At 38.8% G+C, this 23447-nt stretch overlaps 1 protein-coding gene across 1 annotated transcript; it reads left to right on the plus strand.

Annotated features, from left to right (window-relative positions):
* The first annotated feature begins 1575 nt into the window (after positions 1-1575).
* On the plus strand, positions 1576-23213 carry LOC140204186 (tetraspanin-7-like). Its single transcript, XM_072270657.1, has 8 exons — positions 1576-1733; positions 11272-11460; positions 15234-15308; positions 18293-18379; positions 19381-19530; positions 19972-20055; positions 20708-20789; positions 22127-23213. The coding sequence occupies exons 1-7, from the start codon at positions 1644-1646 to the stop codon at positions 20774-20776; spliced, it is 744 nt and encodes a 247-aa protein (XP_072126758.1). The 5' UTR covers positions 1576-1643; the 3' UTR covers positions 20777-20789; positions 22127-23213.
* The last annotated feature ends 234 nt before the right edge of the window (positions 23214-23447 follow it).

A 23447-nucleotide genomic window follows, 5' to 3' on the forward strand; every position in this document is an offset into this window, starting at 1 on the left:
AACAACCAAGCATTGCCATCCTGGTCCTTACATGATAGCTTATGAAGAAGCATGTAACTTCCCTCCGAGAGATGATAGGTGTTTGTGCACTCGACTCTTGAAGGCTTGGACCCCATCGTCGCAGATGTTTCCAACCACGGCATCTGGAAGGCTGTTCCAAATTCTGATAGCACAGTGAAGGAAGCTTAACAAGATGAAATCCTATGGCGTTACAGGAAATATACTGGCATGGATAGAGGAGTGGCTGACAAGCAGGAGGCATTGAGTGGGAATAAAAAGGCCCTTTTCTGATTGGCAGCTTGTGACTAATGGTGTTCCTCAGGGGTCAGCATTGGGATCGCTACTTTTCACATTGTCAATGATTTGGGTAATGGAATTGATGGCTTTGTGGCAAAGTTTGCAGATGATACGAAGATAGGTGGAGGGGTAAGTAGTGCTGAGGAAGCAATGTGATTGCAGCAGGACTGAGGCAAATTGGAAGAATAGGCAAAAAAGTGGCAGATAGAATACAGTGTTTGGAAATGTATGATAATACATTTTGTTAAAAGGAACAATAATGCAGATTATCATCTAAATGGTGAGAAGGTTTAAACATCAGTGGTGCAGAGGCACTTAGGAATCCTTGTGCAATACTCCCAGAAGATCAATTTACAGGCCGAGTCTGTGGTAAAGAAGGCAAATACAATGTTGCCATTTATTTAAAGGGAACAGAATATAAAAGCAAGGAGATAATGCTGAGGCTCTACAAGGCACTAGTCAGGCAACACCTGGAGTATTGTCAACAGCTTTGTGCCCCTTATATCAGAAAGGAGGTGTTGTCATTGGAGAGAGTCCAGAGGAGGTTATTCTGGGAATGAAGAGGTTAACACATGAGGAGCGTTTGGCAGCTTTGAGCCTGTACTCACTAGAATTTAGAACGATGCGGGGGCGGGTAATCTCACTGAAACCTACCGAATGCTGAAAGGACTAGATAGGGTGGATGTGGAGAGGATGTTTCCTATGGTGGGGTTATCCAGAACTAGAGGGCACTGCCTCAAAAATTGAGCGGCGACCTTTTAGAACAGAGGTAAGGAGGAATTTTCTTTTAGCCAGAGAGTAGTGAATCTGTGGAATACAGTACTCTGCCACAGTGTGGTAGAGGCCAAGTCCGTGGGTATATTTAAGAAGGAAGTTGATTGTTTCCTGATCGGTCAAGGCATCAAAGGATATGGCGAGAAGACAGGTACACAGGGTTGAGGGGGATCCGGGATCAGACATGATGGAATACTGGAACAGATTCGATGAGCTGAATAGTCTAATTCTGAGCCTGTGCCTTATGCTCTAATGAAGTCTACACTGTGGGTCCCTTCGTCGTTCCCTGCCTCCTCCATCCCCTTCCTGTCTGGGAGAAAACCCAACAGCGGGCTGAGTTCTTTACTCCAACCCCAATCAATTCCTGTGACTGCGCCATCAGCTGTTCTCACCTGTAGACTATTCATCCTCAAAAACCCGAGCCTGATTGACACCTGAACCGTGCAATGAAGAGCGTGGGTGTGTGGTTAGCATGACGTCATTTCCTTGACAATGCAGGGGGTGGGCGCTAAACGGAGTTTCTTCGGTCTCTATTCTCCCTCTCTTACAGTGACCGTGAGTCGTGTGGAAATATGGCAGCATCTTCAGCGCGGCGGCTGCAGACCAAACCTGTCATCACCTGCTTCAAAACCTTTCTTATCGTCTTCAGTTTTATTTTCTGGGTGAGTGCGGGCATGGAGCTCCCCTGGATTTCGAAGGGGAGTCCCTGGGCAGTAAGCAGCCTCGCCGGGGGTCTCCAAACTACACAAAGAGACGGCGATAACTCAGGCTCAGAGACTATGATTACAAATAACTTTTTCCGCAAGAATTTGCTTACAAAGCCCTTGTCATAATTTGGCCTAACCTGTAGTTCCTCTACACTTTTAAAATAATTACCCAGCCCCTGCTGGTTTAAACAGCAGGCATTTCCAGTTCTAGTATTTGATAAAGTGTGCTTGAAGTTTTCAGCTGTCTGAAAAAACGACCTTGAGCTGGAAGTGCTTGCTCTTTAAACCAACAGGGGCTGGGTAATTATTTTTAAAATGTTGACGAAAGTAGTGTATTAATGAGGAATTTTATTTAGAGCTAATTTCCTTATCTGCTCGATTTTGTCTCGCAGGTTCACCGCCGCCGCTCTGAGCCCCAACTTTGGTGGCTCCTTTTGTTTAGTCATCTTGTTCCGAATATGTAAGAGCTGCTTTTGTTTGTGTTTCATATGTTGCTACCGGGTGGTTTTGAATGCGAGGGACGAGGAAATGCATCACTCTACAAAGCACTGATTTACTCATCCTCCCCCGCCCCCCTCACCCCCCCCTCACCCCCCCCTCACCCCCCCCTCACCCCCCCCTCACCCCCCCCCCTCACCCCCCCCCTCACCCCCCCCCTCACCCCCTCTCACCCCCTCTCACCCCCTCTCACCCCCTCTCCGGGAGTTAACTGCTAGAGTCCAATCTTTATAATCGTGCAGCCGGAGTCCAAAGGGCCCCAACAAATTCGTCTCCATGTAGAAACAAGAAAAGCAGTCGTCTTGCGAGATACTGCGTTCGGATTTACTCCCTACGGTCTGAGCTTCATAAGTATCCGATGCTGTATGGTTCAGTCGGACATTGATTTTTTTTTCGCTTGTATGTACCTGGTGTTCTAAAACTAAAACGCCAAGCTGTGTGTTGTAATTAGTCAAAATGAATTGCTTGAAGACATGCAATCCACCCCTTTTCACAAAGAGAAAGTTTTAAATGGGCTTTCTTTAGCAACCTCTAATTTGAATATAGTGAGTGCTTTGTTGAAGTTACTTGCCTCTATTTCCATTTAGGACAGATTTGAAAGATTTCGTGCTGTGTGCTTTTGAATACATTGATGCTGTTTAATACCAAATGATCCAGAATGATCTTTGCTCCATAAAACAAATGCATATTTGGGCATTGAAATATGTAGCAAAGGTTTTGTATACAAAGTTCAAAGTAAATTAGTCACCATATACTACCTTGAGATTCATTTTCTTGCGGGCTATTGAACTGTGTGCTGTTACTGTACCTAAACTTCGTTCCCTTTACAGATCTTCAACTGATAATGAAGCTACATACAAGTCATAAGCACGTGACCTTTGTTTAAATACATTAAAAACATAAAATTGTTACAGCTGTTTCACCCATCTGGTTTTCACCTTTCTTCATCTAGTTATCCAGTTCCCTCCTGAAAACTACATTCATCACATCTGCAAGTAATGAACTGCAGCTTTACATGTGTAAAAGTTTTTCCTCTAGTCATTTTTGATTCTCTCATCCTTTATTTTATGTTTCTAGTTTTTCAGCTCCTGTCATCAAAGCCCTCTGGTAGCCACTCTATCATAATTTTATATGCTTCTGACAAATCTCCCTCAAATTTCAAAGAAAATGATCCAATTTGGATGGTATATTTCTTTGTAACTGTAGTCCATCATCCCAGGAGCCATTATTGTACTTTTTTTCACTCTGGACCCTAATGACCTTGCATTCGTTGAAAAATTTACATTTTGTTTTCTCTCTTCATTCTTCCTACCAAAATGAATGCATTAATTTCTCCACATTAAACTTCACATGCCATTCCATCAGCAAATTGATGTCCTGTTGCAATTTAGCACTATCCTCCTTGTCATTTGCAGTCTTGACATCTTGTAATTTTCATGTTTTAAAAATTGAGGCTGACACCTTCAAATCAAGGTGATTTTTTTTAATGTACATAAAAAGAATAAGGACACCAATGCCAGTCCTTGGGCAGCATCAGTTGTCATTCTCCCATCTGAATAACAACTATTCACAACAGCCCTCTACTACCTGTTGCATTGCCATTATATCCTTGCTATTGTAGAACATAAGAGTTAGAGCACTAGAGATCAGGGCCTTCAGCTAACAATGTCTGCTCTGAGCATGATGCTAGAATAAACTAATCCCTTCTGCCTGTACATTATCCATATCCTTCCATTCCCTGCATGTTCATATGCCTATATAAAAGTTTTTTTTTAAAATACCAGTATTCAAATCATTTATAGTAATGAACAGACTTGGCATGGAGTAATGAAATGCACATATTTGGCTAATAAGGATGTGACATGTAGAAACCATTTGTGTTGTATCTGGATTTTTGGAAGGCTTTTGCTAATGCCCGAATGATGTTGACAGCAAGAGCATATTGAGTATTGTCCTGATGTGGGTGAAGAATTTTCAGATAGAAAGCAAACTGGGAATAAACTGATCTTTGAGTTGGCTGGCTTGAACCAGTGGAGATTGGTGCTTGAGCCCAAGTGGAATCAAGACTTGGGTTTTATTATCACTGTCTTATGTGATGTGAAATTTATTTTGCAGCAGCAGAGTAGTGCAAAGGCATAGAATACTATAATTTACAACATAAATAGTGCAAAACAAAAAGGTAGTTTTCATGGACCATTCAGAAATCTGACTGAAGGGCTGAAGCTGATTTGGAATCATTGAGTGTATGTCGTCTTGTATCTTTTCCCTAATAGCAGTAACAAGAAGAGGACATGGTCCAGATGGTGAGGGTCCTTAATGATGAATGCTGCTGCTTTGAAGCATTGCCTCTTGAAGATGTACTCAATGGTGGAGAGGTCATGCTAGCTTACACTGCAGCTCTCTGCAGCATCTTGTGATCTTGTCATTCAGACTGTGGTGTTGCCAGTCTGAATGTTCTCAATGTACATCTATAATAAATTGCAAGAGTCTTTGACATACTTTATCTCTCAAACTCATAATGAAGTAGAGCCATTGGCATGTCTTTATGATTGCAGCAATCTTTTGGGTTCAGAACAGATCCTGTATGTTCCAAAGCTATATTAATTTGGCTAAGTTTGCTCATAATATAAAGGTGTGTCTGATTGTGAATAAGAAGGTAGAGGCTTCGGGAGGATCTGGACAAGAATTTGGCAGACGCGGTAGAAGTGGAAAAGGTGGTTATCTACTTTGGTCCACAGGGCACCTTTTTTAATGGTGAGAGACCGGGTTCAAAGGGATCCAAGTATTTTTGTACACACTGAAAGTCAAAAAGCAGGCGAGGGAAGTAAATGGGATGACAAATATTATGTTGGCCTTTATTACATGAGAATTTGAGCACAGGACTAAATGTTTGTTTTCAGTTTTATAGGACCTCTTTGAGTTGTGTGCAGTTTTAACCACTATGCATATCTTAAAAATATGTATACAGTTGTAATGGAGAGACTACAGTGAACATTCACTAAATACTCTGGGTGCTGACGGATTTGCATTCCAAGTGAGTAGAGTGGGCCTGTATTCCAGTTTAGAGGAATACGACCTCATTTAAAGTTACAAAACACTCAGGTCTTAACAGGTTAAATATTGGGAGGATATTTCTCCAAGATTAGAAGTCTACAACCAGGAATCACAATCTCAGAATAAGATGGGTTGTTGAGGACTGAGAAGAAATTCCTTCTCATTATGTAAATAGGGGTTAAACTTTGGAATTCTCTATTCTGGGGGCTTGTAGAGACTCAATGACTCTGTATATTAATGAGATTGATAGATTTCTGGATATGATAGGGTAGTGCTAGAAAGTGGCATTGTGGGAAAAGATACGCAATGGTTTAGATGACTAGAGCAGACTTGAAAGGTATGTTTCTGCTACTTTGTTCTTGTATCCTTTTTGTCCGTTTCTTTTCACCCCATCCTGCAACCACTGTAATATTTGAATTTTGTTTTGAATTGACTTTATTTCTTACATCCTTCACATACATGAGGAGTAAAAATCTTTGTGTCTCCATCTAAAGGTGCATTCATAGTAACAGATGTCCCACCTCTCCCAAAAGTTCTGGGAGTCGCCTGCATATTAATAGTGGCTCCCTGATGCCCGCAAATTATATACAATATCCCAGAAATCCATTTTTTTGAGAAAGAGCGCGAGAGAGAGAGAGCGCGCCATGGCAGAGTGTTCCAAAAAAAGAAAATATAAAATGTACGTCACCCCAGACTACCCTAAAGTGTACCCCTGCCTAATAGGGGTCAAAAATAATGACTGTGTTGCTTGCTGCACTGTTTGCAACAGTGAATTTTCTATTGCCCATGGTGGGTTAAGACTGTAAAAGATATGTTGAGGTGAGTTTAACAGGTATCATTTGTTCATTAGCATAGCTAACGTTATTTAAACTAGCTGGCTGGCTGCTAAGGAGCTACTTTATTGCAGACATCCCGCCTCTCCTGGAACGTCCGGGAGTCTCCTGCAAATTGATGGTGCTACCTCCCTGAAATGAGTTTTTGCAGGGTGGGATGTCTGTATTAATTTATAATAAATAAAACAGTCAATGTAATATAGAGTACACTCAAATCAGTGTGAGTTCATCAGTCTGATGTCCTGGTGGAAGAAGCTGTCCTGGAGCCTGTTGGTCCTGGATTTTATGCTGTGGTACCACTTCCCGGATGGTAGCAGCTGGAATAGATTATGGTTGGGATGACTTGGGTCCCCAATGATCCTACGGGCCCTTTTTACACACCTGTCCTTATAAATGTCCTGAATCATGGGAGTTTCACAACTACAGATGCGCTGATAACAATAATCTGGACTGGTGACTGTTATTAGTTGGGTTCCTTATTAGTGCAAGATGAAATTTATAGAAAAGCTGCTAATTTATCCCTCTGTGTAGTTAGACGTGGTTTTGGATTCTTGTTACTATCTCTTGTTATCCCTAATCCAGTGGTAGAATAAATTCACACAATAATGGTGCATAGTCAGGAGGGAATTCCTTAATGTTAGTGGAGACCATGTATAGTCTCAAAGTGTTACATCAAATATGGCCCTCCATTTAGAGAATTAGTACTTCTGTGTTGAATGGCACCCACTAGAAAGGCCATAGAATGGAATCTTGAAGTTGTCATCTTGGGTTAACAACAGTAAAGTGGAAGCACAGAAACTGGAATTATTTGGCCACTATCTTGTTATCCTTGTATAGGATTGGAACTAGATGACTATTATTCCCAATAAATAAGAAAATAATGCAATAATTCAAGACAAGGTTAAAACGATTTGGCATTGACTGACAAATTAAATTTGGCTCATTGTTAGAGAGAGATTGATTGAATATGAGTAAAGTATTGATGAAAACTGTGTGGGTTGACATGCAGGTTCCAATGTGTTTGCTTACAGAACCATCCTATAGACTCATTAGCAAACATTGAAGGCTATGTGATTGGCCCTGGATTTTCTGCAGAAATACCAGCAGTTCCTCACTGAAAAGCTTTGGAAAGTCCTGCTGAAGGGTTTCAGCCCAAAATATTGACAGTACTTTTTTCCATCAATGCTGCCTGGCCTGCTGAGTTCCTCCAGCATTTTCTGTGTGTTGCTTGGGAAAGCTGATTTTTTTTTTTTTGTTTTCTTCATTAGAGATCTGGAACTCAAATTTCTCTCCAGATGGAGGTGGAAATCCCTATCATGTATTTTTCATGTGCATACACAAATTCATTGTACTTGCCTAGACCCCATGTCTTTTAATGCCCTTGCCTAAGAAGTTACTCTATTCTAGCAGTTCTAATTGTACCAGCAGGACTAAGTATTCCTTTTGGTTTTGCCGTTTTGCAAGTCAAAGTAATTTATCACATTTTCCCACATTAAGCTAGTTTGTCAGTTATGCCTGCGTGCTTGCTGTTTCCTCTACTAATACAACTGCTCAATGCCCCTCGCAGCTTAATGTAATTTTGCCAACTTTTAATAAATGATTCTTCCTTTATCCAAGAAAATAATAGATAAGGAAAGTTTAGAGCATTCTGATGAAAATGCATGCAAATATATTAAGTTTTACTTTTAATCCCAATCCATCTTTTGTTCCCCTTTCATTTGGGTTGTCAAAATTGACCTAAGTATTTATTACAATCTCTTGTTTATTGTGTTTCTAATCCAGCCTAAAAGATATCTGGGTACAGTTATCTTTAAGCATGCTTTTTATTTTTAAACTCCTTCCTTTTCAAGCTTGTAACTTTTGTATTGAAGGAGCTTTCCTGGATGGTCCACAATGCTAGCATTGATGTCTTGACCCTTGCATTTGCCATAAAATGGATTAACCATAGTTTTGAAGCTATTCTTTGCCCCTCATATTTGCCTGCTATTTGATATTAATATAGAGCAAATCACTATAGCTCTACCTTCTTGCCTTCATCTGCAAATCTAAATTCTATGAAATGAAAGTTCCGAATAATGTCTCCATCTACTTTCCTCTTTAATGTTAATTCCACTTCGTTCTTGTCCTTATCAATTCTTTTCATTGTTTCTGATATCTTAATTATTTCCCTCAGGTAGTTTTTTGCCATGCAATTTTGTATGGCCGCTTATCTTTTTAGCTTTGCTTTTTTCCTTCCAGTTTGTTTCTTGCCTTTAGTTACATGATTAATAATTTTGGAATCAGAATCAGGTTTATTATCACCGGCATGTGTCATGAAATTTGTTAACTTAGCAGTAGGAGTACAATGCAATGCATGATAATTTTGAAAGAAAAATAAATAAACCCAAGTAAATCAACTATAATAAGTGGGTGTCTGTATGTGTGTGTGTAAAAGGGCAATGTTATGATAGTCATGGAGGATTTCAGTATGCAGGTAGATTGGGAGAATCAGCTGAGTGCTGGATCCCAAGAGAGGGAATTTGTAGAATGCCTGCAGGAAGGCTTTTTAGAGCAGTTTGTGTTTGAGCCCACTAGGGGAAAGACATTCTGGATTGGCTGCTGTTGTAATGAACCAAATTTGATAAGGGAGCACTTAGGTAAGGTAAAGAAACACTTAGGAGATGGTGATCTTAATATTTAATATTATATAATTCACCCTTCAGTTTGAGAGGGAGAACTAAAGTTAGATGTTTTAGTATCATAGGCATAGGCAGCTGTGGAGGCCAGGTCATTGGGTGTATTTAAGGCGAAGATTGATAGGTTCTTGACTGGACATGGCATCAAAGGTTACGGGAGGAAGACTAGGGCTGTGGCTGAGGAGCAAAAAGACAATCAGCCATGATTGAATAGTGAAGCAGACTTGATGGGCTAAATAGCCTAATTCTGCTCCTAAGTCTTGTGGAGTACAAGGAAGAGAAGAGCTGGCCAAAGTCGATTGGAAGGAGACACAAGCAGGGATGACAGCAGACCATCTTGGAGTACCTTGAAGCAATTTGGAAGGTGAGGGATAGATACATCCTAAAGAAGTAGTATTATTCTGATGGGAGGATGAGGCAATCATGGCTGACAAGGGAAGTCAAAGACAGCATAAAAGCAAAAGAGATGGCATATAATCGAGCAAACGTTAGTGGGACATTAGAGGAATGTGAAGCTTTTTAAAACCAGAACACAACTAATATGTTATAAGGAGAGAAAAGGTGAAATATGAAGGTAAGAACCAACATTATAAAAGATTATACAAAAAAGTTTTCTCAATAAGAGTAAGAGGGAGATGAGAGTGAATGTTGAATCACTGAAAAATGACTCTGGACAGATAGCAATGGGGGGAGGCAAAGAAATGGCGGGAGAACTTAATCAGTACTTGTGTCAGTCGTTGTGGAAGACACTAGTAGTATGCCAGGAATTTGAACGTCTGCAACAAAAATGAGTGTATTTGCTATTACCAAGAAGATGCTTGAAAAACTAAAGTTAGATAAGTCACCTGGACCAGATGGACTACAGTGCAGGGTTTTGAAGCAGGTAGCTGAAGAGATTGTGGAGGCATTAGTAATGATCTTTCTAGATTCTGGAATGGTTCTGGAGGACTGAAAAATTGCAAATGTTAGTCTACTCTTGAAGAAGAGAGGGAGGCAGAAGAAAGGAAATTATGGGCCAGTTAGCCTGATTTCAGTGGTTGGGAAGATGTTGGAGTCCATTATTAATGATGAGGTTTCTGGGTTCTTGGAGGCACATAATAAAATAGGCCAAAGTCAGAATGGTTTCCTTAAGGGGAAATATTGCCTGAAAAATCTGTTAGAACTCTTTGAGGAAATTACAGGCAGTGGATGTTATTTACTTGGATTTTCAGAAGGCCTTTGACAAGGTCCCACACATGAAGCTGCTTAACAAGGTAAGAGCACAAAGTATTACAGGAAAGATGCTAGCATTGATAGAAGATTGACTGACTGGCAAGAGGCAGTGAGTGGGAATAAAGGGGGCCTTATGGGCAAGTTTGTGGACAATATGAAGATAGGTGGAGAAGCAGGTAGTGTTGAAGCAGGGGATTTACAGAAGGACTTAGATTAGGAAAATAGGCAAAGAAGTGGCAGATGGAATATAGTGCAGAGAAGTGTATAGTCATACATTTTGGTAGAAGGAATAAAGGCATGGGCTATTTTCTAAAAGGGAGAAAATTCAAAAGTCAGGTGCAAAGGGATTTGGGAGTCCTTATGCAGGATTCTCTAAAGGTTAACTTGCAGGTTGGGTCGGTGGTAATGAAGGCAAAATCAATGTTAGCATTCTCTTCAAGAGAGCTAGACTATAAAAGCAAGGGTGTGATGCTGAGGCTTTATAAGGCATTTGGAATATTGTGAGCAGTTTTGGGCCACTCATCTTTTTAAAAAAATAAAAATGTTTTGGCTTTGGTTAGGGTCCCAAAGGAGGTTCATCAGAATGATTCAGGAAATAAAGTGTTAAACACATGAGGGTCATTTGATGGCTCCGGGCCTGTATTTGCTGGAGCTTAGAAGAATGGAGGGGATCTCTTTGAAACCTATTGAAAAGCCCAGGTAGAGTGGATGTGGAGAGGATATTTCCAATGGTGGATATTTCCTCTGGTGGAGGAGTCTAGGACCAGAGGGATGTCCTAGAAGGATGTCCATTTAAAATGAACGTCAGGAATTTCTTTAGCCAGAGGATGGTGACTCTATGGAATTCATTGTCATAGATGGCTGTAGAGGCCAAGTCATTGGGTATGTTTAAAGCAGAGGTTGACTGGTTCTTGTATAGTCTGAGCTACAAAAGTGTTGGGGAGAAGGCAGAAAAATGGGGTTGAGAGGGACAATGGTTGGAGTTGGAGAGGGTTGGACAGGATAGCCCAATTCTGTTCTTGTGTCTTATGATCTTGTAAAACTGGCTACTATCCACAAGTGCAATGTATTGAGATTTATAAAGTAACTGTTTAATTGCAATGATCCGTCAATTCCAAGAGTACTTTAAATTTTTAGTTAGGCAGTGTAAATATTGTAACTAACTTATTGAAGAGTGCGGTTCTGACCTGTGTTTTTCATCTCTGCCTTTTTTCACCTCAGTTTGCAGGTACTGTCCTTTTAGCAGTTGGAATATGGGGCAAAGTAAGTTTAGAGGACTACCTGACGCTTGTTGCTGAAAAAAGTACGAATGCTGCCTACGTACTCATTGGAACTGGTGCTGCCATCATCATATTTGGTTTCTTTGGCTGCTTTGCAACATGTCGAGGCAGTACTTGGATGTTAAAACTAGTAAGTTTCTTTAAACTTAAGTCTAGTTGCTTTTGCTCCTAGTGTAGTGGTGTATGCTTTCAAATAAATGAAGACTAGGTTAAACACAATATTCATAACTGTAACAGCAAGAATTCAATTTTGTTTTTACCATTCAATAAAAGATCATGGCTTATTTGTCTTATTCCATGATTATCAAAATGTAATATTGTGTTGAATAAAATCAAGCAGTTCTTGCCCTTGAATTAAAGATCTATAGTTCTTTTGGAAAAATCCCTCACCACCATCCTAAAACATTGATCCCTTTATTCTGAGATCTTGAAATTCTGGAGCATCGGTTCCCAACCTCAGTTATTGGTGAGGGTCCATGGCATAAAAAAGGTTGCAAACCCCTGTTCTAGAGTATCCTGCAAGTTGCAATTTTCTCCTAGGAATCTTTTGAGATATGGTGCTTTAATAAAGAATACTCTTAGTCTACGTTCTGAAGCATGGTCTAGCTCTCTATGTGCAATTAATGCCTTCAATATTGCAGAAAGAAAGCCAATCAATGACCATGGAGTCCATATTACTGTCTGGAAAACCAAACCATTTGGTCTAATTACTATCAATTCAGGAACTAGTAATGCTTCATTGTTTTTAAAGAAAATGTATTCCTTCTTAGATAGCAGTCAAGATATCATTTACTAAATGTGCAGTTTCTAACTAATTTTGTATAATTGCAGAAAAATGCTTTTCTTTTAAATGAAGAATATAAAAGACAGATGACCACTTGAACAGATTCCTCCATTCTGGTAAAATCACAGCTAAACTGATTTTGCCTCAACAATGCTCCTTTTGTTCCCTGCAATACTTGAGTTTTCCCATCATCCAAAAACTTGTCTCTGTTTCCAATGTGCCCATAAATGATAGAATAACCCAAAGATACACAGCTATCGGAAAAAAAAATTGTCCTTGTCTTAACTAAGCATTCACCTGCCAGGAGTTCCTAGATTTTCTATAGAGAGGAAACATTCTCTCAGTTATTCTGTCAAAACCTGTCACGACACCATCTTTCAAAAGATTACAACTTTTGTTTAAATTCAAATCAGTACAGAGATTCACTTGTCCTAACTTTGGAAATTAGCTAATGAAACTTTTCTGAACTGCCTCCAATGCGATTATATCTCGCCCAAATAGACCAAAGCTAAGAAATTACAGGTGTGGGCACGCTGTTCTTAAGCTGCCTTTCTTTTTATTGTAAAGGCCGCCAATCTATTTTTCTTACTTGCTACTAGCTACTTGCTATGCATGTTTACATTGTTTAATGTGAGGATATTCAAATCTCTCCATGCAACAAGATTTTTGTGGTGTCTCATAATTTAAGTATTCTGCCTTTCTAGTTATCCAATTTGCTGGTGATATCTCATCTGTCAAACTTTCACCAGCTGGTATATCCTTTGCAGTCTTGTCATTGCAGCTGGCTCTTCCACCTATCTGAGCACATAGCAATTTTACACTCATCAGCTCTTGAAATACTTCAGACCCAGTCCTGATTCTTAAGGCATCCTATTGGTTTCAGTTGGCAAATGATACAAAAAAGATCAGCTGATTTTTTTCCTTGATGCGCCCACAACTTTAATCAACTTGTCAAGTATGGTTGTCTTTTTGTGAAACCCATATTGACACTACTTGTTTACATTTTCTAAAACATTTGGCTACTAATTCCTTTTGATAAATAGTGCTTTTTCTTAATTATCGATAATGTATTAACTTGACTTGTAATACCCTCTTTCTTGATTAGGGGTGTAACATTTTTTAGTATTCTAATATGCTGGGACCTTTTACTGATTCAAGGAAAGCTTTGAAGGGCACAAAAGGCATCCTCCATCTCTACAGTCATTTATTTTTAAGACCCTAGAATCCAAAATAGTTTCGATATCCATCAGAAGATAAGAATTGGAGATATTTGGTAATCTGTTTCTCCTTCCCTTTTTATTCCCAGATTTATTTTACCTTAGGAAATTGTCTTTTATTGTAAAAGCAGATTTAAAAATATGCCATTTCCCATTATTAATTCTGTAGTGACCGAGCAATCTTCTATTTGTGCAGCTTTCTAGTTTATTCCCATAAAGCATTTTTAACTTGCTCTTGCTCTTCATTTTTTTTTAACTAATAATATTAAACTCTTCTACCTGTTCTAAACACGGTCCTCAGGGCCCGACTATTTACTGTGTAAGCCCTGTCTTGCTCTGGTGTAACTTCCTAAAATGCATCCTTTTGTACTTGTCGGAGTTAAATTCTATCTGCTGTTCCTTAGCATACGTCAAGATTCTGTTGTAACCTTAAACAACCTTCTTCCCTGTCTACGACACTGCCAATTTTGCTGTTTCCAGCAAATTTAATAATGCTACCAATTCATTAATATTTGACATGCAGGGGACCCCATACTAATTCTTGTGATCTCAAGTCTGAAAATTAGCCCTCTTCTACCCTCAGAATATTCTTTCAATAAATAACTTCATTCTTCTAAATTGCAAGCAGTACAATACTGACTCCATCCATGAAGCCAATTTTGTATACAGTTGGCTAGCTTTTCCTGGATTCTATGATCTCACTTTCAGACCCAGTTTACCATGTAGTATCTTATCAAGATTGTGCTGAAGTCCATATAGATGTCTGTTGGCCTGCCCCATGAATTGTCTTGGTTACCGCTTAAAAAAAATCTTAATATAATGTGAGATGTTATTTCCCACATACAGAGCAGAGATAACTGTCCCCTAATCAGTCCTTGCCTACGCAAATATAAATAAATCCTTCATTTTAGATTAGATTACCATATTCTGATTATCAATTTCTCAGTCATTCTTGTAGTACAACAAATTCTTGAAAAATATTGGGCTTTGAAGGCTTCGTGATGTGTGAGACTGAATACTGTAAAGATTAAAAGTCCTTCTTGTTACAAGCACTTAAAATTTGTACTCCTAATATCTTTAAATTATTCCAATGGTATTTGTTTTTTTAGGTTCTCCAATATTAATCAACATGCTATGATCCTTGGAAGAATCTTTATTGCCTTTATTCAAAATTTCACTTCCTCTGTATCTAAAAAAAACTATTGTGCCATATTCATATTTACTTATAACGCAATCTAAGCTAATTGTTATGAAGTTAACCAGTTTTTTGCTGTTTTATTCGTGCTCTTCACATGTTGCGATAGTGACTTTATTTATTGTTTGTTATTTATTGACACAGCATGGAGTAGGCCCTTTTGGCCCTCTGGGCCGTGCTGCCCAGCAATCCCCCAGTTTAATCCTATCCTAATCACGGGACAACTTATCTACAAACTGGCAAGTCTTTGGACAGTTGGAGGAAGCTGGAGCACCCGGAGGAAACCCACACGAGGAGAACGTACAAACTCCTTATGGGAATTGAACCCGGGTCATCTGTGCTGTTTCTCGTGACATTTTTGTCATTTAATATACCATTAATAAGTGTGTTCCAGTGCCATTTTTATACAAATGCACTTGTGTGATTTAAACAATTTTGTTCATGCACCCTTTTATGAACATTTTCTCTTACACTTTGCTGCAAGTAAATGGTTTTGACTTTGAGCATATCCACATTACATTACAAAGGAGGTGGAGCTCCTTACTCACCGTTAGGGAGCTGGAGCTGGATGACCTGCAGCTCACTCAGGAGAATGCCAGTAAATTTTGTTGTGCAATTATCTCTAGATTCTTGTACAGACATGCCTATGAATGTCATGTCCTTTTTTCTTAATGTAAATGGAAGTAACCCTATCTTCTTTCTCCTAGTACGCAATGATCCTGTCACTACTTTTCCTGGCACAACTAGTAGCTGGAATTTCTGGATTTATCTTTCGGCATGAGGTAAGGGCAACTGTGCATCCTATGTCCAATAGTATTTCCTGTATTTGATTATTTGATTTTCAAGATTAAGGAATTTGTCTTTGTAATGGGATATCCTTTTCTCAAACAGTCAGCCAGAATTGTCCTTTTGCAGTTCCACACAATAGCGAGAGCTTGCAGGATGTACCTGAGAAACAACAGCAGTACCGAATAGGTTTGAGAAGATAAATAAAAGGTGTAGTTAGCATTGAAGATTTCTAGATGAAGGGCCAATCTAATGTTGTTCTGGATTTTTGATAATGGATCCCAATTCTGAAATATCTCAGCAATAGGACTTGCAGAACTAACTTTTTTCCTTTGGCATATGGAGAAAGCTTTGTCATAAGCAACAAACATACTTAACAAGATAACAGGCTTGGCTGATAATTGCAGATTTGGTTTTATTGCCAGTTGTATAAAAAGAGGGCTTGTATTAAAGCTGTCTGGAAAAAAAAACACAATGTTTTTTGTAGTGTAATGCTTCACATTGCTTTAAATGCCAATTTTTATTTGACTGCCATGTGATCTTGGACTTAAAGCAAACTTTCAAGGAAAGAATTACAGAAGCAAGAAAAGTCTGGGATAATTAATGTTCAAGAAAGAGTTCTGAATGTAAATTCCTATAAGGATGGTGGGAAGGTAGAATTAAGTGGGCATCTTAACATGCCACAAGTCTGTAGCTTGCTGAACCTCTCTGCTTAGGATGAAGGTAGCATAGAATCTCCATGCTTATTTTTAATTCCGAAAGGCTGCAGTTCAAGGTGGACTTTGAAAGATGTATTGTTGCAAGGTACTGTTCAGTGATGGTCAAACAATTCAAAAGTCCTGGAGAAAATAGGAAGCACTGGTGTATTATGGGGGATTGAGCATTGGTGACCCAAGAAGACTGATGCTCATCGTCACATGATTAAACGAGTCTAACTTGTGTAACTTGACCAAAGTGAAGCTGTACTGATAGCCAGTTAATACTGTTTGAAATGTTGCATCAGCTTCTGCCTTTGCAAAAAGTTGCACCAGAACAGGAGTTCCCAACCTTTTTATGTCATGGACCCCTACCATTAACCGAGAGGTCTATGGATCCCAGTTGGGAACCCCTGCACTAGAGGTACTTGAGTAAAACTATTGACACTACAAGGATTACCTCTGACTGTTGCAAGATACTTGAGAGATACTGTAGGTAAGTGAGTATTTGTATAAATCAACTTGTATGTTATAGAAGTCATGATAAATTTATGGTAATTACAGTGTACTTGTTTTAAATGTTACAAGTGATGCAGTATTGATCACTTGGACAGTTTAACCATTATTGTAATTATTTTCCCAGTTTATAAATATTGGCCCATATTTATTATCCAAGCTTCTTAATTGGGATTGAAGACTTGTTATTTGTAAACCTCCCGCTGGTTTTACCGTTCCTAGTGAAATGCAGAGTTGCACACTTGCAGCTTGTTGTGTCAGTTTCTGGTCAATCCAGCAAGTATTCTGTTACAATGCTGACATGCAGGGTTCTGTTTCCCAGAGGAACCTGCTGGTCTGGGCGTGGGAATATGCAATGCATTTGTAAATGTGAATTTCTGATGTTTGGAGGTTGTTCTGTATTTCTAAATTGCTTACGAATAGTAAACTCTCCGTCCCTGCCATGTGGCAAAGAATGACTTTGTTGAGCTAATTCATGGAGGCTGGGAAAAAATATCTGTCCCAATTGCAAAGATGCAAAAGACCATTGTGGATAAAAGACTTTCATGTTGTCATAGGAGATGGCTATCTCTTATGACCAATTACTGACCAATCAACCAACCAATCCACCCTTCCCAATGCGTTTGGGATGGGAGGAAACAACAGGACCAAGATGTCACTAGGAGAGCATGCAAGCTCCACATGAACGACTGTGAAGATTAATGCTGAACCCAGATTGTTGAGCTGTGAGAAAGCACATTTACAAGTTGCAAGATCGCTGGACCTTGGCAAATAGTAAAGTTGTTGTGAAATCAGTGTAAGAATTGGGAAATTTGCAATTTTCCCCTGGTTGCTTTCCTTTTTTTTTTCCCTAACCTTGTTTAGGTGGTCCCTGTGTATCTGAATGGATGTCTATTGTGCTATCTTTCCCCTTGATTCTAATGCTCTTGCTGGTGGTTCTGTTGATGTGGAATGAGATGTGAGTGGGAAAGGTTGAATTTTGCCTTTGTATCCACAGAAATGCCATATTATGTGATAATATCTGGGAAGAAGTGCTGCAGAAATTTCAAGTCACTTTGTGAAAAGTAACTGTCTTTTAATCTGTAAATTTCTGCTAACATGATGTTATAGTTGATCCCTGGCAGCAATCATGTGCACACTTTGGTCTGTAACTCTTCTGTTAACACATTTATAAATTCACTGGGCTGAATTTTGTAAACACATTAACAATACAAAAGACAGGACAAGATGGTGTTTCAATATGATAAACTATATAAGCTGAAAATTTGTAACAAAAACATAATTCTGTAAGTACTCTATTAATGAAGGGTCATTGGCCTGAAAGATTGGATTTTTCTCCCTCTGCAGTGAGTCTAGTAGTTTCCACTCTTTGTGGAAGAGGGTAGTGTACTGGTATCCAGCAAACAAGTGCAGGAGTTCAGACTTCTATGGGTGGGGGGGGGGGGGGAGAGAAGACCTTAAATATGATGCTGTCCTTAAAAATAACAATCTCAAGTTGCTAAAGACAGATCCACACTGAGAACATAATGGGGGTGGGGGGGGGGGTAAAATTTGTATTAAAATTTAATTTGTTAAGCAATGAGTAACTAACCAGTGATTTGCAGCTTTGATATCTGCAGACCTAAACTGCCTTGTCTATTCCTGGTATTAAAAATGATTGAGCGAATTATTGTAAAGGGAACTGCAATTCATAATTCTGTCTCTGGAACAGTAATCATCGTGAAGTCATGTGTTGAACATTGAAATTTTACTGTTAACTTGTGTTCTAGATTAAAACCATTTTTAAGGGTAAATTTAAAGAGGCTGTAGAGAAGTACAACAGAACAGGGTCCCCAGTGGATGACATCCAGAAAAATGTAAGTACTACAGGAACAAGCTTCATGTGTTATTCCATTTACTTTAGCACAAAGATATTTGAACTGTGTCTTGAGTCAGTGCTGGTTTTAACGAAGAATATGCTACTCAATCATAGTCTGAAATTTCCTACACTTCCCTGCACCTTTTCTACAAATATTTATCCAGTTTCTATTTCTGAATCCAAAACAACTATTGATTTTTTACCCAAGAGCCCATCAGGGTGTTCATTCCATCAGCCCTATTCAGTAACAGTTCTTCCGCATGTCTTTAATTTCTTTCATCATAACCAATCCATCATTTTTTTTTAATATTTTTATTGTTTTCGAAGTGATTACATAGAATGATGATATCTACCCTCCCCCCTCCCCTTAACCCATCCCCCCGATATATACCCCTACCTGGGGAAAAAAAAAGAAAAAGAAGAAAGAAGAACTGCCTGGATATTGGAAGGTTTCCACATGCTCCATGGGATTCAAAACAAATTTAGTATATTTATTTATTTAATACTTTCCCCAAGGGACCAACATCTTTATCCTTGGAGCAACTAAATATGCCATCCTTTCTTTTGTAAATATGGGTGCCAAATATTCAAAAATGTATCATATTTATCTCAAATTATAATCCATTATTCTTGGAACTGTTCTTTAAATCTTTGAACATGAAACTATAAAAATTTTCCTTTTCGAAAAGTAATTTCCCCACATTTGCTTCCAATCAACAAAAGTAGGTGACGTGGCAAAATGTGTCTGGATACTTGTATAGAGGCTAACGAGAGGCTAACATTGGTTCTTTTAGCAATGATAGCTTGAAAATAACTCACTAGTTCCCATAGGGTCATTATAAGCATGATTAGTGCTCGTCTTGGATTAACCTAGCCCCTGTAATCTTGACCTAAATAATAACAATTTGAGAAAATTAGATAGCGTGTTGAAATCAGATAGTGCTGGACTGCCCTGGCTAAAGGTCCATATGCTAAAATTTGTACCTATTTGTTTTCTAGTTACGTTGTTGTGGTGTTCAAAACTATACTAATTGGATTGAAACTGAATACTTCAAAGCACATGGAATCCCAGCAAGCTGCTGTAAAGATATCAGTGACTGTAAAGATCTGAAAAACGTTACAGTTGCCAAAGACAAAGTCTTTCAACGGGTATGATTGACTGTGCTGCCTTCTATGTTGATGCATCTTTGCTTGTAAAACCAGACCTTTCAGTTTTAGATCTGATCAATTTTGGTGGCAGACATTGCAGAGTGATGAGTGGCTGTGGGCTGTAATGCTGACACCAAGCTAACTTGTGGCCAAGTTTTATTAGGAAATGGTTTATTTATATATCAAATTTTACTTGTATTTTCAGCCCCATGTTAAAGATAGCATTTTGTTTTGTTACTCATTCGCCATCCTTTCTCCTCTTGAATAACCACCACCATCTATCTGTCACTGAGTAGGTAAATTTTATTTTATATATTGTAAGTTCTTTGTATGTAATCCAGTAAAGAATTCCACTTGGTTCATTTGATAATTCATTTGAAATGTTATTAAATTGCTGAATGTAGTATTTATTGGCTGATTTACCAATTTTTAAATTGTCAGGGTTGCATTCAATTAATCATTAACTTCATGGAGACAAATGTTGGAATAATTGCTGGAATTGCTTTTGGAATTGGCTTTTTCCAGGTATGTTTTTATTTTCTTTGCTTTGGCTTAATAGTAGTTCACTCATGTCAAGGACTTGATATGAAAATATGTTTTAATGTTTTATGACTTTAGAAATTAATGAAGGGGCTTGTTTTGTCCTTTTGCATCTGTGCCAGCTCAGAGAAATTTCATCAATCTCTTTCCACTGTTCTTTCCCATAGTGTTAAATTCTTCCTTTAACTACTGTTTGAGACTCCTGACTAACTGTTTCCACCCAAAGTAGAGATGGTCTTTTCAATGTAAATGTGAGGCCTGGCAGAGTTTCAAATCATAGTGAGCGTACTTCCAGTGAAAATGTATTTTAATTGACCTATGTATTGATGAGAATTGGTTGTGGATGAACTGTGGGAAAAGATTGTGCATATAGCACACAGTAAACTTAAGTGGTTGTTACAGTGAGCTTCCCTGATACCTTTGAATTATTATAATTGTTCCTATTGACCATGTGAGGTCAAAGTTGCATCCAAGATAATTAGTGGCCATGATGCAGAATATTGAGGGGCTGAAGGGTCATGGACTGAAATTGTATACACAGGATAATCATAGTGCCAAGCAGATGTTTGTTTAAATTGTTTAAAAAGAGTTTCTATGTAAACTTTTTTTTTTACTTTACTCTTTCAACTCCTTACAGTTGATTGGAATCATGCTAGCCTGTTGTTTATCAAGATACATCACAAACAACCAATATGAAATGGTTTAATGGATCTATCCAGGTAATGTGAATTAAGTGACTTAAATGACTTTATACTAATGAATTTTGTCCCTGTTAACAAAACTTAACTGCACTGTATCACTGGTACTCTCACCTGCTGGTTACATTCCATGGAATGATCAAGCAATAAATGTCTTTGGCCGACATCTTGAAATTCCAGTCCTTTTGAAAGTTAGACTGAAAAAATTAGATTTGAATAAAAGTGTGGAACATGCCTGGTGAGGTTTTACAATAAATATCTATTTCCTACTCAAAATTTTAGCTCCAATTCTACAGAACCATTTTTCAAACTAATCAGTTTTGGTTGTCAAATCACGAAGCAACTAATAGTTTAAATATGGCCTAATCTCTTGAGGTACTTTAATGAGGTCACTAAAACAAAAGATTCTGCAGATGCTGGAAACCCAGAGTATCATGCACAAAATGAAGGAGGAACTCAGTATGTCAGGCAGCACGTAGGGAGAGGAATGAACATTTGATGTTTTGGGCTGAGATCCTTCATTGGTTTTGGAAAGGAAGGGTGAACTCCTACTGTGTCTTCATCAGCCCCTCCAACCTTCCCATCTGAGATGGAACGTTCTGTCCTCACCAAGGGCCTTACCTTTGTCCCCCCGCGCCTGCACCTCAGTAAGTTCCATGTGTGCCACAGCACCACGTTCTTCCATCGCCTCCGTTTTTGAGTGTACTTCAGCAAGGATTCCCCACCTCACACTGATAGCACCTTCCCCTGTCTCCAACCATCCTTTCCCTGGACAACCTGCTCTTTCTTTCTGCCCACACTGTATGTTTTCATCTCCCACTGCTGACAAGATATCAGCTGTCTTGAATTCAGCATTCCTCTCCCCTATTTGAAACTTGCACCCTCTAAACACATTGCTCTCCACTCTCTGCACCAATCCCAAACTCATCATCAAGCTCACAGAAAAGAGGGCTACTGTTGTAGTCTGGCAGACTGACCTCTACCTTACTGAGACCAGGGGCACCTCTTAGGCTCCTCCTTGAAAAGGACCCCACTCGAGAGCAGCAGACCATTGTCTCCTGCACTGTCACCAAGCTTACCAACTCTGGAGATCTCCCATCCTCTGCCACCAACCTCATAGTTCTCTTGCCCCACCATACTTGTTTCCACCACCACCTATTGTGGTTCCTTCCTCCTTCCTTTCCAGTCCTGATGATGGATCACAGCACGTAATGTCAACTGTTCTTTCCTCTCCATAAGTGTTGCCTGATCTGCCAAGTCCCTCCAGCGTGTTGCTTGTGTTATTCTTAATTATGTCATGTCTTTTGGAATATTCTGTATTGCTGGTACACTGAACTTTTTTTTGTGTGTTTTTAAAGGAGACCAGCACCTCTGCAGTTAAAGGAACCAAGCCAACAGACATGTCTGTCTGTCTCTCTCTAAGCAAAACTGATTTTGGTCAACGTTTTGCGGGTTTTTGGTGTAATGTGCCACAGTAATAGTGTTTAACCTTTCCATATTTATCTCAAAGTTTAGATATGTATGAGGCTGTACTGGTTAGTAAGAAATGTAGAATCTGTTCAATCAGAAAAGCCTCAGTTTTACTGTCACATACTACCTTGAGCTTTTCCAGTATTGGAAATTTTCTTGGCTTTTGATGACTGATTCTGTCTTTATTGTCAATAACTAAATCTTTTGTCATACAGACTAAAGTTTTTACATATTTTTACAAAATTGAAGTTCATCCTATTGAAGGGAATGAAACCCTAAATATAGTATTTTTCTACAATGCATTGGATAGCAGCTGTTTTACAGAGACTATGACCTTTGGAAGGTGAAGCAAGTACCTTGATGTTCTGAAATTCTGAATGATTGCTTCTTCAATTCTTACATCCCCAATTATATGCACAAGTATAGGCGTACACGTCTAACAGCTTAAACTAGGGCAGTTTGATATAATTGGAATTGGGCAAATATATTTAAACCACAGGAGCTTTTTATTAATTACCCACAAAAGAACAAAATAAATTATAGATGCAATTAAAACAAATACATATTACATACAAATTTAAATTTATGAAGTGCAGTTTCTGTATTTAAAATCCAATATAAAGGTTACAATTTTAGAGGTTTGATTAGACTTGTGGAGGATCATGACTGATCATAAACAAAATTGGAATACTTGGGCTGCCTTGCCATTTTCTCAGTGGCATTTGTAGTAAATTTGCATGACCATATTAATTTAAAAGGCATATGCTCCTGTGGTATGATGCTGCAAAATGATCCTTTCAGCCTCCTCTTAATTCAATTTAATAAAGATTTCCTGTGTAGTGTTCACCCATCCTCTCATCTTAAGCACGGGAGAGTGTATGCAGAGAAGAGCTTCAGTATAATGGAAAATGTAATGCCTTTCTGTGTCTTCCTCCTGTATGTAAGCCATCTGATTTAAGAATAAACTAATTGTAGGAGCTAAACCTTCATTTGTGATCATTTCTGCATGACACCTAAAGTAACTGTTTGTATTTCTGTACTGTATTCTTCTCTGCTCTTTGTGGTTTGAGCATTGGGATTCCAGTGCGTGGTGCTAAATCAATTTTATTTTACTTTTGAGTTTGGGTACAATTAACTTCCCTTAATTGGCTGTACAGTTGTTGATGTGGAGTGACTTGATCTGGGCATTGATCCAGATAAGTGATACTG

The sequence above is a fragment of the Mobula birostris genome, chromosome 10 (genome assembly GCF_030028105.1).
Source record: "Mobula birostris isolate sMobBir1 chromosome 10, sMobBir1.hap1, whole genome shotgun sequence".
Lineage (NCBI taxonomy): Eukaryota > Metazoa > Chordata > Chondrichthyes > Myliobatiformes > Myliobatidae > Mobula > Mobula birostris.

Excerpts from the sequence above, each read along its gene's own strand:
- LOC140204186 (XM_072270657.1), top strand. The coding sequence starts at position 1,644 with ATGGCAGCATCTTCAGCGCGGCGGCTGCAGACCAAACCTGTCATCACC. Across the intron at positions 15,309-18,292 it reads GATTTATCTTTCGGCATGAG|ATTAAAACCATTTTTAAGGG; the intron begins GTAAGGGCAACT and ends CTTGTGTTCTAG. Across the intron at positions 20,056-20,707 it reads TTGGAATTGGCTTTTTCCAG|TTGATTGGAATCATGCTAGC; the intron begins GTATGTTTTTAT and ends AACTCCTTACAG.